At 42.8% G+C, this 14,756-nt stretch overlaps 1 protein-coding gene across 2 annotated transcripts; it reads left to right on the top strand.

Annotated features, from left to right (window-relative positions):
* The first annotated feature begins 406 nt into the window (after positions 1–406).
* mogs (mannosyl-oligosaccharide glucosidase) lies at positions 407–9,390 on the top strand. 2 transcript variants are annotated; one of them, XM_066719783.1, is made up of 5 exons: positions 407–537; positions 2,010–2,409; positions 2,699–2,922; positions 3,967–4,160; positions 5,255–9,390. In XM_066719783.1, the coding sequence occupies exons 2-5, from the start codon at positions 2,025–2,027 to the stop codon at positions 7,026–7,028; spliced, it is 2,577 nt and encodes an 858-aa protein (XP_066575880.1). In that variant the 5' UTR covers positions 407–537; positions 2,010–2,024; the 3' UTR covers positions 7,029–9,390. The 2 variants fall into 2 exon arrangements, with proteins under 2 accessions (XP_066575880.1, XP_066575881.1); XM_066719784.1 differs by lacking the exon at positions 407–537 and adding an exon at positions 553–1,314.
* Positions 9,391–14,756: the final 5,366 nt, after the last annotated feature.

The raw sequence follows: 14,756 nt of genomic DNA, 5'->3' as shown, positions 1-14,756 counted from the left end.
TTTGTCTATATGTCTAATGCCATTTACCAGTCGATTACAACAGATAATCTTAAAATAATATCTGCTATAATAATTTTGCATAAATATTCGATCTTTAGGTGTAATGACGTGTTTTTTTGCGCGTCGTATAAATGCTACGCCACCGAAAATGACCATAGATAAAGAATCACTAGAGCAGTCGTTCTAAGATCCTGTATTTCTATGAATATTCATGACCCCGGCGACTAGAGACAGCACTTCGAAGATAAAGCGTTCTTGTCATGCCATGTGAAGACATTGTTCAGTGAAATAATAACGCTTACGTTAAAAAAATGCAATTGTTTTTAAAAGAGAAGATCTGGAATATGAAATATGCTATTATATAGATACGGAGTAAAGCGCCACCGGAACTCCGTGCAATCCCACGATGCACCGCGTCTCAAAGGCGGAAGAAAAGGGGAAGTTGGCTACCTTCTTGAGATACAGCAGTGGTCCTCAACATATAGTTAAAATGGAATAATGAATGGCTAACTTGTGTGAATTCGCAGAAATAATTAAGTAAGTAGATAGGATTTTATCAGTTATACGTTACTTTTCGTGCGTACACTTTTCTTAAACTCCTATCGCCTGCTAGCGCTTGTCTGCTGAGAGCGCCAGCAGACGAGAAAACCAATGAACTAGCACACGAATACCAGCGGAAAAACTCGGAAACGAACGATTATGGTTAATTCCACAGCTGGATTTTTCTTCCGTGCAGATGTGTGTTTGTGATTTTATATTATGTTTTATAGCGTGTACACTGAATTACATTTAACAGTTATCAATTAAAATACTGCATTGTGTGCTAAACCAGATTTGTTCTGTCAATCGACCGTTGTCTGAAAAGTGGCTCATTAGTCCGGAGAGTTCCCACGGCCTCGACTTCAACATAGTTCACCTCGCCTCGCGTTTGTGCGCTGTTTGCGTCACGTTGAAATTCAAAATAATTTTCCTTTTGAAATGAAAACCTGTTACTGGGTTCGCAATCCATTTAACAACACATCCCCTGAATTCAGTAGTAAAGAAATGGAGCAGGTGCTTTTCCAGTGTAGGATCTGTTCACGTTTTGGGCTGAAGTAATCTGTGATTTTCCAGATCTTGCGAAACGAGCTCTCCCTAAAACCCTGCCCTTCGCTAACACACACACCTAATGTGAAACTGGATTTTCTAGCTACGTGTCCACGATAAAGTACACAAACTGAATGCTGATCCCGATATGTACATTCAATTGTCAACTATATTTGATCTCAAACCTCTTTGCTCAGCCTGAGAGGCTCATTCATCACATTAAACTTGGTAAGCAGAATTATGTTAAGTATTTGTATTTATTTTTCGTACCTGCTCAATGTGATTTAATATGGACATTTAATGCAATTTGTTTTCTTGAGATACGGAGACCATGCATTTATCATCTGACGTCATATTTCCGCTCTTCTTAGACTTCCCTAGTTCAGACATGATCTTTGTTTGAACCTCAGAAACTTGATTACATTTGTACATTCAACAAAATGTACACCTGAATCAATTGGGGTTCCTGTAAATAGTAGCCGAAAGCAGCCATTATATTGTAGTCTCAAACAGTGGTGGCCCCTTCAGCTTCCACAGCCCTGCAGTGTAGGGAAATATATTAATGTTGAACATTTAAGTAAACATAAACTAAGTGAAATCCGAAATGCAAATTGGCAACTTCTTCTGGCGTCAACCATCTATTCTTCACCACTTGTAGCCCGTACTGCAGGTCTATCAAGACAATTGGGTTTGTTATATGCGATCTACTAATATAAGATGCGCCGGGTTTTTTGCTGCCTAAAAACCTAGGATAAGTGATAATATCATGGAATATAATGTTGACCGAAGTTTGCACCTGAATATATGTGAGATTAATTGTCTTAATGAGTTACAGTACAAATTACAATACCATTAGGGAAAGGTATATCACTACACAAGTGTCTTATCTTTAGCCATTGATGGATTTCTGTCTTCCTGCCCAGGTTGTCGAGGGAAGGATGGGTAGACAACAGCATAGAAAGAGGGTGCTTACTAACAACAGCAAAGATGGGAGTGACACGATCCCCAACAGAAAGGAGGAGAAGAAAAAGGACATTGCCAACTCAATCTTCCTTCACAAGGAGAAAAAGAAAAAACTAAATGTGGGACAGCTCTTTATCAACATTTCCATCGGGCTGTGCATCTTCAGCTTGATATGGTTCTTCTACGCCCTCTACATGCGCTCATACCTGGCCAAGCGGATCATCACCCCTCACCCCTCTGACAAAATCCTCCATCCCAATAGCACCAGTGCCGCTGTGTCTCCTGAAAGGTTCTGGGGCTCCTACAGGCCTCAGGTGTATTTTGGAATGAAAACAAGGAGCCCCAAGTCAATTGTGACCGGTAATTTAATTAAGTATATATGTGTATGTATAGATCTATCTCGCCCACCCCTGGGCTAGACCCAGCGAAATCTACCAGTGAATTGTAAAAGTGCAAATCAGTACCTTACTGTAGTTTAAGTTATTGTCAGATGCAACTTTGTACAACTTATAAGTTAAGTTAAAAGCGTGATAGGGAACAAGTTTATAATTGACTGATCAGAGTTTTGATTTGCTCCAGGTGTCAATTGTGTTTTTTAGAGATGTCTGTCTGTCTTTTAAAAAAACAAGTTCCTGGTATGTCTGCGTAGGGCTAATGTGGATGCGTCAGGATGGTGGGGGGGACGTGAACCTGCGGCACACCTGTGAACAGGGCGACCGGCTGCAGAGCTACGGCTGGCTGATGCACGATGGAGTGAGCTTCGGCATCCAGGAGATCAGAGACACCGATTTCACCCTGACCACAGAGTTCGTCAAGAGGACGGGAGGAGAGCATGGGGGAGACTGGACCTGGAGGGTGACAGCCAAGCAGCAGGTCAGCCAGAACAATAACCGCTCTGTGTGCAACTGTCACTCCTCTCTTGTTCTTCGTTTCTCATTGTCCACCTGCGCCCCTAGCACAGTCCTGAGTCCTGTGTCCTCTGTCACACAGTGAGTTGTGATAAATGCTGCACAACTTAAACGCTTATTCAATTATTTGGAAGGGGTGGTTTCTGGGAGGGGACTTGAATGACACTGCCTGGAGTGATTGGCATTTGAGATGGGAGAGAACAACTGCAAGAGTTTGTATTGCTCAGTCAGCACTGTGGGAAGAAAAGTGGGAATCTGATGTGAAAGAGGTGAGGAACTCTTCACCGGACCAAATCGATCTTGCACTCTCACCTCGGGGAGTTATTTTCGCTCATTGCTTCTTACAGTGCTGATTAATCAATACAGATTCTTGCAGCTTTTCTTCAGTTTTAAATCTGTCACCTCAGTTTGGGTCATTTTTCATTCTTCCAAAAAAAACATAATCCAAACTGAAATACCCTTTTTGTGCAACACATTGTGATAACCTGATGGGTTGCATAAATTGTGTAATACAGAGATAAACACAGCTATTATGGAATAAGTAGAATACAGGTTTGCTGCTGTTACTATTAAACAGAGTACAGTATAAGAATGGATTGGCCTGTGATGGACTGGTGTCCCGTCCAGGGGGTGCCCTGCCTTGCATCCTGTGTCCGCTGTATTAGGCTCCCACTCACTGTGGCCCTGTACTGGATTTACTGGTTATTGAAAATGAATCGATGGATGAATGAGTAACCAGTCTAAATTTGCATTTCAACACTTTCCTTCACTACTGTTAATACTTTACCTTTTGTTGCTGTTTTCATGTATTTTTTCACACCATTAGGGTCATCTCTCCTCTTTTCCATGCTTTGGGTTATGGGCTTCGTGTGTGTGTGTGTGTGTCTGTGTGTGTGTGCAGGATTAGGACAGTCACCTGAATGCATTTGTGATCTGACCAGGAGCAGACTGTAATGACTGCATTCTGTTGTTCAGCTCCATGTCGTTGTTTTGGGCTGATTTCCCTCAGAGCTCGACGCCCCAGGCTCCAATGATCTCCCTGCTGTTCTATGTGGCGACGGACTCTCAGGGCTCTCTGCAGGCCCATGTTGAGGAGAAGAACCGCCTGGGCTCTGTCACAGGCTTCTCCGAAGAGTTGGGACACTTCAAACTCACTTTCCGCAAGCCTGCAGCTGGAGAGACCGCGGGTGCCAAGTACGCTAGGTATGGAGCCGACTCTATGCTGTATTGGTCGTCTCAGGCACTGCAGTCCAAAGTTGTGGGTATGTTGAGGTTGGGTGGGAGTTAGTTTGTTGAGGTTGTTGTTGTTGGTGGTTATGTTGATGGTTGTTTGTTCTGAGACTGGCGACGTTGGTCGAGAGGACATACATCGTTGAAATGGGAATGGTGGTTCCAAACCCATCAATTTTGATCAAGAAAAAATATATATTTATTACTAATGTAAAATGTACAGTGGCTCTCAAAACTATTCACCCCCCTTGGACACGGCATTCTTGTGATTTTTTTTTTTTAATTTGCAAACAAATGACAATTTGTGGAGCAGGATGTCCTTGCACTAAAACTGTAAAATTAAAACAAGCATTCTTATTCAAAGCTATCGTAAAATCAGTAAACCGTTCACTTAACCGTAAAATACAATTAGACAGCAGGGAGATGATTTTGATACAAGCACTAACTGCAGAATGAAGCTCTGGGCAGTGTTGTCAGACATAAAAATGCACTAGTAGCTCAAAATCAATAATATTCTACCCTAAAACCTGCCCAATATTTTTTTCAAACCCAACGTAAATCTGTATGTTTGGTGTTTCCACTCTCCACTACATTTACTCAAATAAATAAACCCACTCTCCCATTCTGTCTTGTAAATCTTTTTGTATCGAAACCCATAATTTTGTTAAAAATATTTAAAATCAGAAACCCCAATAACGCAATTTGTGAAGAGTGCACAGACTTACTAAACTATCGAGTGTGAAGTAGGTCTTGTACACAAGTGATTTAGTCACACGCTGCTTTCTTGTGGACAATTCTGTGCAGAAGCAAACCAATTGAGCCATGAGTTGAAAGACATTTCTGAGAAGATCATTGGTGACATTAGTCAGATGCTGCACAGATATTTTGATATTCGATGATGAAACATTTAACAACAGCAAAAAACATGTACCTGCCAACACGTAAAACGAGATGACGTAACTTGAGGGGATGACTGTATAAAAAATGTAATTTATCTGTCATTGCGGTCTTAATTTTTAAATCTACCACCCCCCCACCATGTTCATTGCCTTATTTGTACTTTCCAGCTATAATCACCTGAAGACTGTCAGCCCAGGATTGGATAAGCTGACAGACATTGTGAAAAATAGCCTGGATGGAAGGTTTATCTACAATCCCCCATCTGGTGAGAAGCGGTACTACATCGCAGTGGATACGTACAAGCCCCCCTCCCTTCAACAGCAGCAGCGTGGTGAGACCAAGAAGGAGGGCGATTTCGCAGTGCACCAGGTGACTGTCCAGACGCCCTTCCAGATGGAGGTGCTGTTCGAGTCGGGCAGCTTCCGGGACCGGCCCAACCAGCTGGTGGGGGAGGTAATGACAAAGGAGCTGGAGAAAAGGAAGTCTGCTTTTGAAGTGAAGTTTGAGGAGACCTTTGGCCTCCAAAGACAAGGATACGCCCCGGCTCTGATTAAGTTTGGCAAAGCAGCCCTGAGCAACATGCTGGGCGGGATGGGCTACTTCTACGGTCAGTCAGTCGTTCAGTCGGTGTATAATGAGTACCCACTAGCTTACCCTGAAGGCCCCTTGTTTACTGCAGTCCCGTCCCGCTCCTTCTTCCCTAGGGGCTTCCTCTGGGATGAGGGCTTCCATCAGCTTCTCATCAGCAAGTGGGACCCCCAGATCACCAGGGAGTCACTGGCCCACTGGCTGGACCTGATGAACGTGGAGGGCTGGATTCCCCGGGAGCAGATTCTGGATGACGAGGCTCGCAGCAAAGTGCCAGCCGAGTTCATTGTGCAAAGGAACGAGAACGCCAACCCGCCCACGCTTTTCCTCGCCCTGCAGAAGCTGCTGGAGAGGGTCTCCGGCGTTTCGGAAGCAGATGGACAGGCACAGGAGCACACCAACGCCTTCCTCAGGCGGCTGTTCCCCAGACTCCAGACCTGGTTTGAGTGGTACAACACAACTCAAGCTGGGCCCCTCCCCAACTCCTACCGCTGGAGGGGCCGGGACAAGGACACCAACCTTTTCCTGAACCCCAAGACCCTCACCTCCGGCCTGGATGACTACCCCAGGGCCTCGCACCCGTCCCAGGATGAGAGGCATGTGGACCTGTATTGCTGGATGGCCCTGGCTTCTGGAATCATGGCTGACGTGGCCAAACTTCTTGGAGAGCCCCACCAAGAGTATGAAAGGATTTACCAGGTTCTGAGCGACAACTCCCTGCTTAGTGAGCTGCACTGGTCCGAGCAGCTCAAGGCTTTCTCCGACTATGGGAACCATACCCAAGCGGTGGTCCTCCAGAGGGAGAAGGTGTACGTGCCACCCGGACAGCCCAGGCACCAGTTCCCCGTGGCCAGGCTGGTACGCTCTGTCCGCAAGGCCCCCAAGCTCCAGTACGTCAATGCCTTGGGCTACGTGAACCTCTTCCCCTTCCTGCTGCAGATCCTGACGCCTGACTCGCCCAAGCTGGAGCACATCCTCAAGGACATGAGGGACGAACAGAAGCTGTGGACCCCATATGGCCTGCGATCCCTGTCCAAGTCTGACCCCCTCTACATGAAACGTAATACTGAACACGATGCCCCTTACTGGCGGGGCCCCATATGGATCAACATTAACTACCTGGCCATCCGAGCCCTGCACTACTACGCAAACTCCAAGGGGCCATATCGGGAAAAGGCAGCTGCTCTGTACCAGGACTTGAGGAAGAATATTATAGAGAATGTTAACAGGCAATACATGGAAACGGGCTATATCTGGGAACAGTACAGTGACATCACAGGACGGGGTCAAGGAAGCCATCCTTTCACTGGTTGGTCTGCTCTGTCTTTGTTAATTATGGCCGAGCAGTACTGAGGCAGCCATGAAAAGCAAAATACCATCTGCATTATATGCCCCCCCACCCTTATCATTTCAATCTTCCGGTAATTTATGAAAAAAGAAAAATGCAGCTTTGTGTCTGATTTGTCTGCATATCTTAACGTATTTTATGTAAGTTTTTAGTAAACCAAGTGTCTTCAAAGCTGTATGCTGTGTTTCAGATTTGATAATACTCCCAATAGAGGGGTACATGGGCCTGTTTTACTTATGGAATAAAATGACTCATTGATGCCCAGTTTTCATACTTTGATATTACTGTGACTGCCATGAAGTTTGAATGATGACAGTGCAGCAAATCAGCAGTGATTGAGTGTCCATACATTTGCAGTAGCATGCAGATTTATGAGAACACCTCCCCATTCCTCTTTAAAGATTTACACGCAGACAATTAAACATTCATTTGGCAATTCCAGCTGATGTTAGTCTAAGTCACAACTATAAACACGTGTTTTGTGGTTCATTGTATTCTTAATTAAATTATGCTGTCTAGATATGAAATCATGATGGACTGAAATACTATAGTACTCCTGTAAACCCATGACTCTATTAATTATACAATGATGATAAAAACCAAATATCTATAACATCTTGTGCATTTTATGAATGGAAAACCATTTGCATTGTAGCAGATGGAAGAATCAAACGTTTACCTTTCCACGATTTTCAGTTGAATTCGGAATAGTGCTGTTGGCAAGAAAGACACCACCGAGTGCTTTGAGCATGAGAGGTATAATAATGCAGGACACAGAAACACTACAGAAACAAGTATGTTTCCAGTGGTGGAAAAAGTATAGGGCTGCCTGAAAATCTCTGAAGTACAACTGAGAATTAAATGTTGCTTTATTTGAAACATTATCGACCTCAAAACAACGGCAAAGGACATCGTAACTTTTCTATACAAATTATTCCAACTTTTTAATTTTATTAATTTAACAAGCACAGTAATGCAGTGTAAAAATATTGCTTTAACTGGATTGATAATTTGTGGTGCAACTAAGAGTGGCATAATCAATTTCAGCTTTTTTAAAGTTTTTCATTACGAAAGAAAGCTAGGAAATTTTGTCTTTCTTGAAGTGGATTATATACTGTACATTTACATAAGGTTTAGTGGCTTTTAAAAAATGCCAAGAATAATATAATCTGTAAGAACACTGCAACATATTGACAACTGGCACTGTGAGACTATTGAACTGTTTAAACTCTTGCAGTTTTCTTGTGCACTGGAAATACAATTGACAGAGATCTGTGGCACGTATGTAATTTGTAAGTTTTTTTCATAATTATATATATTTAATGCCAGATCAACAAATTTGTCCTGAGAGCAGTGCACACAACTCCAAGGATTATTTTGTAATTAAAGTGTTTGTAAATCGGACAGACTCATGTAATAATGATAATGTATTGTTCATATTTTAAAACTTCACTTTAAAAATAAACACTTTTGCAAGATACAATAAATTGAAAAATAGGAACACAATGGTCATCTCAAGGTAAATAAGTGGTGTACTATTGAATCCTAATTGTATCGCACATTATTGAACATATGCCATGTTACAGGATCAAAAGCTCCTCTTTGACACCAAAAAAGTGATGGAATTCTGTTTTGATGACTTTTTTAACGAAGCAAACCTCCATTGAAACAGTATTACTGTCTACCAGTTGAATTAATTTTAGAAGACCATGAAATACTGTGTTGTACTGTACTGTGGTGTGAATGCTGTTCAGTGACTTGTCTATACTTTCTCAACTCTTGATTTTAAAGGGATCTTCTCATACAGTGTGAGGAGGTGTCTTGTGTCTTGTTTTTCATTCTCAGTTGAAAGCTTATTGAGATGGAAGACAGACAAATTACAGTGGCCTGTGTCTATAATCATAAACAATGGGTGTCCCTTCAGGTGGCCCCTTATATGTTTAATTTGATTAGATTTTTTTCCCAAAAAAATCTTAGTGTTGGTGCTTCAGATGTATAAGCCCTGCTGGACTGTGGACCTCCAGTAGCAGAACTAGGTATCATTGTTAAAAACAATGTCCTTACTCATCTGTTTGCTATGTAATTCTTTAAGAGCTCAGGAAATGATCGGTTTAGGAATCTGATTCTTTAGGTGCAGGTGCTTGTGTGTGTGTTTGTGAGAGAGCATTGTCCTGTTTGATTTTCCTGCAGCTGCTGATCAGTGAAGGCTGAGCTGCTCAGACCAGTGGAGTTGTATTTGCAGGGTTGTGTGCTTTGCCGTTCCACTGCAGTGTGAGTGTAACCGGGCTGAAGCAGGACACCAGCTCTTGTTTTCTGTGTGTAAGAGAGATTGTGACTTTGTGGAAATAAACAAGAAATGACGCTAAACAGGAGGTCTTTATTTCTACACTTTGCTTACTGTGCAGCCGGTATGTCATGCTCCAATCCCAGAAACCAGCAGTGATCCTCTGGTGCTTTCTTGCGCTTGCGTTTTCTCAATTGGACTTGTTATGCTTATTGTTTTTTTTTTTTTGGTCTTCTCCCAAGTGTAAAATAACAAAGTGTAAAGATACCCATGAAACCTTCAGGTCTATGGGCTTTCAAATGAGCGTTTGATCCCACTGCTGTACAGTTATTTTCTTATCTTTCCTTCAACTTAAATAAAAGTAAAAATTAAATAAAATAATTTAGGCCATATCCCCTGCCACTGTGGATATAATGTTTCGCATTGCATTGCTGTAATACTTTCGGCTAGGTTTTAATGAGCTTTGTACCATGAGAATTTTGGAAAATAAATTTGTAAATGTTATTGTATCAGGACTAATTAATGTAATGGTCCTTATGTATGAAAATAAGCAGTGGAGCAGACTATAAAATACACATTTACAGTGTTTAACACCTATATATATATATATATATATGTGTCTGTGTGTGTGTGTGTGTATATATATATATATTATATATATATATATATATATATATACACTCACCTAAAGGATTATTAGGAACACCATACTAATACTGTGTTTGACCCCCTTCGCCTTCAGAACTGCCTTAATTCTACGTGGCATTGATTCAACACGGTGCTGAAAGCATTCTTTAGAAATGTTGGCCCATATTGATAGGATAGCATCTTGCAGTTGATGGAGATTTGTGGGATGCACATCCAGGGCACGAAGCTCCCGTTCCACCACATCCCAAAGATGCTCTATTGGGTTGAGATCTGGTGACTGTAGGGGCCAGTTTAGTACAGTGAACTCATTGTCATGTTCAAGAAACCAATTTGAAATGATTCGACCTTTGTGACATGGTGCATTATCCTGCTGGAAGTAGCCATCAGAGGATGGGTACATGGTGGTCATAAAGGGATGGACATGGTCAGAAACAATGCTCAGGTAGGCCGTGGCATTTAAACGATGCCCAATTGACACCAAGGGGCCTAAAGTGTGCCAAGAAAACATCCCCCACACCATTACACCACCACCACCAGCCTGCACAGTGGTAACAAGGCATGATGGATCCATGTTCTCATTCTGTTTACGCCAAATTCTGACTCTACCATCTGAATATCTCAACAGAAATCGAGACTCATCAGACCAGGCAACATTTTTCCAGTCTTCAACTGTCCAATTTTGGTGAGCTTGTGCAAATTGTAGCCTCTTTTTCCTATTTGTAGTGGAGATGAGTGGTACCCGGTGGGGTCTTCTGCTGTTGTAGCCCATCTGCCTCAAGGTTGTACGTGTTGTGGCTTCACAAATGCTTTGCTGCATACCTCGGTTGTAACGAGTGGTTATTTCAGTCAAAGTTGCTCTTCTATCAGCTTGAATCAGTCGGCCCATTCTCCTCTGACCTCTAGCATCAACAAGGCATTTTTGCCCACAGGACTGCCGCATACTGGATGTTTTTCCCTTTTCACACCATTCTTTGTAAACCCTAGAAATGGTTGTGCGTGAAAATCCCAGTAACTGAACAGATTGTGAAATACTCAGACCGGCCCGTCTGGCACCAACAACCATGCCACGCTCAAAATTGCTTCAATCACCTTTCTTTCCCATTCAGACATTCAGTTTGGAGTTCAGGAGATTGTCTTGACCAGGACCACACCCCTAAATGCATTGAAGCAACTGCCATGTGATTGGTTGGTTAGATAATTTCATTAATGAGAAATTGAACAGGTGTTCCTAATAATCCTTTAGGTGAGTGTATGTCATTTTAACATCAATATATATGTAGTAAAAAGTAAAACACTGCAAGCACAGCAAATATCAAAAATGCTTCAGGGTCATCTTTCGAGGTCATTTTAAGCTTGGGCTGGATCGCAAACATCTTAGACACCGCTACGGATACTCTATCTCTTGGAGAGGTAATCTTTTCCACCAGCGAGCCAAAAACACTAGCCAGTTGCTCCTGTCTCTTCGCTTCTCTCTTCTCGCTTTCCTTCCTGCTCCTGCAGCCACCACAATAACAAGAACAGCTTCCAGGGCAGAACACAGTGGAGGCAGACAGGAGTGAAGGAATGGTGACTGGTTTTATTTTGTATTTGTCTTTTTTCAATGGCAAATGCTGGTGAGGAATACAAAAAATATATATTCACACCTGTAGCCAATGGAAGGCTAAATCTAGCACTGTTAATGATCCCTCCCATGGTGTGTGCTGGGTCTGGTCAGCCCTCTTCCAGCCCCACCATTAGCTCCCCCTAGTGGCTGATCTGCTTCTGCATAATCCTAAAACGGAGAAAAAAAAAAATTTGGGAGTCTTGACAACCTGTCAGCATTAACATGGTCCTTACCTGCCCAGTGCTTCACCTCAAAACAATAAGGCTGGAGAGCCAGGAACTATCGCGTGAGACGAGGGTTTGAATCTTTTACCCTGAACATCCAGCATAGTGGGCATGGTCTGTGTAGAGGGTAAAACGGCATCTCCACAAATAGTATTTCAAGTTCTCTATTGCCCATTTAATTGCTAAACATTCCTTCTCTATGGTGCATACTGCTGTTCCCAGGGCAAAAGTTTTAATCTCAGAAACATAAGCGGATGCTCTTCACCATCAATGTTCTGTGCCAGTACTGCCCCGATACCTACTCCAGATGCATCAGTTTGAAGTATATAATCTTTCCTAAAGTCGGAGTTCCTTAAGACTGGCCCAACTGCAAGGCATGTTTCAGGTCCTGAAATGCCACCACACAGTCCGGGGTCCACTGGATGCAGCGGTTCAGCAATTCCCCTAGATTTGACTCTTGGGGTTTTATTAATCCCTGCCCCATTGTGTATCCTAAATATTGAGTTTCTGGAAAGGGTTACCTGCATTGTTTTTTGGATTCGCTGTGAGTCCTGCCTGCCTAACAGAATTTAACATCGCCTGTAACCTCTTTAAATGAGTCGGCCAGTCCTGACTAAAGACCACATCATCTAGAAAGGCTCCAGCATATTCAGCATGAGGACATGGGATTCTGTCCATCAACCTCTGGAAGGTGGCAGGGGCTCTGTGCAGACCAAAGGGTAGGACCAAAAGCTCATGAGGGGTGGAGAAAGCATTTTTTTTCACACGAATCTGGCAATAATGGTACCTACCAGTAGCCTTTGGTTAAGTCTACAGTGTATATATTCCCAGGCAGTTCCCACACATTCTAGCAGCTCATCTACTCTAGTTTTCGGAAATCAATACAAAACCATATTGGCCCATGAGGCTTTGACACCATTACATCCAGACTGCACTATTCACTGAACAATTCTCTAATAAAGCCCAGCTTCTGCATTTTTCTCAATTCCTACGCCATGGCCTTCCGTTTGACTGTCGGAACCCGTACATGCCACTGATTCACTTTGACCCTGGACTGCAAACATCTTAGTCACTGCAGCCTCTGTACCTCCTGGAGAGGCCATCTTTTCCACCGGCGAGCCAAAAAATCTAGCCAATTGTTCCTGTCTCTTCACGTTCCTTCCTGCTCCTGCAGCCACCACAATAACTTTCCTACCTCCATCTCTGCACGAATAGGCTGTGCACTCCACTCCTGGTACCACTTGTGAACGTTCATGCTACAAGCACAGCATCCAGGGCAGAACACAGTGGAGACAGACACAAGAGTGAAGGAATTCCATTTTCACAGTTGGTTAGTACAATTCCTATCAAAAAGTACATCATGAAGATGAAGGAACATTCAATGCAAATCCAGTAGAAGGTTCAAAAGCACCAATCAGGGGTAGGATATAAGAACATTTCCAAAATCCCCCAGAGCACAGTAAAGGCCATTATTAAGAAATGAAGAGAATATGGCACAACTGTGAATCTGCCTAAATCAGGCCATCCTCAAAAACAGAGTATCCGGGCAAGAAGGGTACTAGTCAGGGAGGCCACCGTCTTCCACGGCTGAGCTGGGAGACACTGTGCAGACTGCAACAATAGCCTGGGTGCTTCACAAAAGTGGCCTTTATGGGAGAGAAAAAAACCTCACATCAAATCTCAGCTAGTTTGCCAGAAGGCATGTGGGGAGGAAGATTCTATGGTCTGATGAGACAAAATAGAGCTTTCTGGCCTAAATGCTAAGCGCTATGTTTGGTGCAAGCCTAACATCACACATCATCCTGAGAACACCATCCCTACCATGGAGCATGGTGGTGGCAGCATCATGCTATGGGGATGCTTCTCTGCGTCAGGGCCTGTAAAGATAGAGAGCAAAATGGATGCAGCAAAGTACAGAGAGACCCTGGAAGAAAACCTGCTGAACCCTGGAAGAAAACCTGCTGAAATAATCTGGAGTGGATTAAATCAAATATCCCAGTCAAAGCCCGGACCTCAATCCAATTGAGAATATGTGGAAGAGTTGAAAATTGCTGTTCACCAAAGGTCCCCATCCAACTTGATGGAGCTTGAGCAATTTTGCAAAGAAGAATCTGTGTCCAGATGTGCAAAACTGAGACTTATCCACATACAATCATAACTGTAATTGCTGCCAAAGGTGCCTCCAGCAAATATTGACTGAAGGGGGTGATAATTTATGCATTTGATTATTTTCCATTTTGAATTTGTAATTAATTTAGTTTTATTTGTAATTTTCCGTGTTGATCAGGGGTAAAAACTCCTGATTAAATCCATTCTGATTTCATATTGTAACACAATGAAATGTGGAAAAGTCCAAAGGGGGTGAATACTTTTAAGAGCCACTGTATGCATGTGTGTGTGTATATGTATATATATATATATATATATATATATATATATATACATACATACATATATATATATACACTCACCTAAAGGATTATTAGGAACACCTGTTCAATTTCTCATTAATGCAATTATCTAACCAACCAATCACATGGCAGTTGCTTCAATGCATTTAGGGGTGTGGTCCTGGTCAAGACAATCTCCTGAACTCCAAACTGAATGTCTGAATGGGAAAGAAAGGTGATTGAAGCAATTTTGAGCGTGGCATGGTTGTTGGTGCTAGACGGGCCGGTCTGAGTATTCTATCCAGTATGCGGCAGTCCTGTGGGCGAAAATGCCTTGTTGATGCTAGAGGTCAGAGGAGAATGGGCCGACTGATTCAAGCTGATAGAAGAGCAACTTTGACTGAAATAACCACTCGTTACAACCGAGGTATGCAGCAAAGCATTTGTGAAGCCACAACACGTACAACCTTGAGGCAGATGGGCTACAACAGCAGAAGACCCCACCGGGTACCACTCATCTCCACTACAAATAGGAAAAAGAGGCTACAATTTGCACAAGCTCACCAAAATTGGACAGTTGAAGA

This window comes from Amia ocellicauda, chromosome 13 (genome assembly GCF_036373705.1).
Source record: "Amia ocellicauda isolate fAmiCal2 chromosome 13, fAmiCal2.hap1, whole genome shotgun sequence".
In the NCBI taxonomy this organism is placed as follows: domain Eukaryota; kingdom Metazoa; phylum Chordata; class Actinopteri; order Amiiformes; family Amiidae; genus Amia; species Amia ocellicauda.
This window is presented reverse-complemented; position numbering and strand designations above follow the sequence as displayed.

What these genes read in the sequence shown, in the direction of transcription:
- mogs (XM_066719783.1), top strand. Translation starts at nt 2,025, where the DNA reads ATGGGTAGACAACAGCATAGAAAGAGGGTGCTTACTAACAACAGCAAA. An exon ending in CCCCAAGTCAATTGTGACCG is followed by an intron (nt 2,410 to 2,698) that starts GTAATTTAATTA and finishes ATGTCTGCGTAG; the next exon opens with GGCTAATGTGGATGCGTCAG. An exon ending in GGGTGACAGCCAAGCAGCAG is followed by an intron (nt 2,923 to 3,966) that starts GTCAGCCAGAAC and finishes GATTTCCCTCAG; the next exon opens with AGCTCGACGCCCCAGGCTCC.